The sequence below is a fragment of the Diaphorina citri genome, unplaced genomic scaffold (assembly GCF_000475195.1).
Source record: "Diaphorina citri unplaced genomic scaffold, Diaci psyllid genome assembly version 1.1 scaffold18883, whole genome shotgun sequence".
Taxonomy (NCBI): domain Eukaryota; kingdom Metazoa; phylum Arthropoda; class Insecta; order Hemiptera; family Psyllidae; genus Diaphorina; species Diaphorina citri.
In genome coordinates, this window is record NW_007396236.1 from 1 (window position 1) to 968 (window position 968).

Sequence of the window (968 nt, forward strand, 5' to 3'; positions counted from 1 at the left end):
TTTCTAATCTAGAGTAAGACAAAAGTGTGCCACATCTTCTCCTGCTCATTATAAGCAAAGCATTTTGATCTTTGGCCTCAACTTTGTAAGGACTTCATACTATGAAAGGGGATAAATCTTAGGCCAGATTTAGACAGTCATCCAGTTAAGGAAAGAGATGGTTTTCAAATATGACACCAGAGAGCTCTCGTTGTTATCTTTGATCAAATATCGGCTCACTTGGAACACACGTTCTGGTGAGGGGACCTTGCTGGGATATACAATGTTCTTATCCAGAGGACAATTAGTAATGGGATCCGCAGTCCAGAACCTGGTATGATAGGTGTGATGTCTGTGACCCGACTTGATACCATCACAATCCGTCAGTTGCAACTCTTTGGTGAAACAGATGCGTATTTCCATCAGATAGTCCAGACCTGATTTCTGTAAATAGAACACAATATTCAGGATTGTGTATGTTAGTATGTAGGTTGGTAAGTATACAAGATTTTTTTTTTTTTACAGAGATTCAACTGTAACCACTATCAACAAACCCTTTTAGTTTTAATAGTATGAGATCAAAAATTCATTTTGGGGTTTATTTATTTGATGCAGGCTCCTAGATGGCTTAAGTCCTAAGTACCTAATGAAAGTATCCAAGTACATAAAGAGGTTACTACTTACTGGATCATGGATACATTCAATAGCAGGATTCTTTCCCAATACTGTCTTGATAGATAACCACATGGTTTGTACATTGAATAAGTTGTCATCTGTTGAGGGGAAGATATTACCAGCAGCCAGAACCTGAGAAGAAAAAAAATGTTGTTTTTAACTGAGATAGTGACACATATGTATTTAGCTATTTAGGTATCACAAAATCATCCTCAGTTATCTCTACAAAATCACTTGGGGAACACGGAATTCAATCTTGCAATTTCATAATGTGAAAGACTTGTATTGAAGTAGGCACTGTGTCTTAGGCAAAT

The 968-nt window shown here is 37.0% G+C and overlaps 1 protein-coding gene across 1 annotated transcript; it reads right to left on the reverse strand.

The window, feature by feature from the left end:
* Positions 1 to 25: 25 nt before the first annotated feature.
* Positions 26 to 814, reverse strand: LOC103523288. Its single transcript, XM_008488347.2, has 2 exons — positions 664 to 814; positions 26 to 423 (listed from the first exon to the last, which is right to left on the reverse strand). Exons 1-2 carry the CDS (start codon positions 724 to 726, stop codon positions 130 to 132), a joined length of 357 nt encoding a protein of 118 aa, XP_008486569.2. The 5' UTR covers positions 727 to 814; the 3' UTR covers positions 26 to 129.
* Positions 815 to 968: the final 154 nt, after the last annotated feature.

Coding starts and splice junctions, on each gene's coding strand:
- LOC103523288 (XM_008488347.2), bottom strand. CDS start 726: ATGTGGTTATCTATCAAGACAGTATTGGGAAAGAATCCTGCTATTGAA. Junction 424..663: donor TTGAATGTATCCATGATCCA/GTAAGTAGTAAC, acceptor TTCTATTTACAG/AAATCAGGTCTGGACTATCT.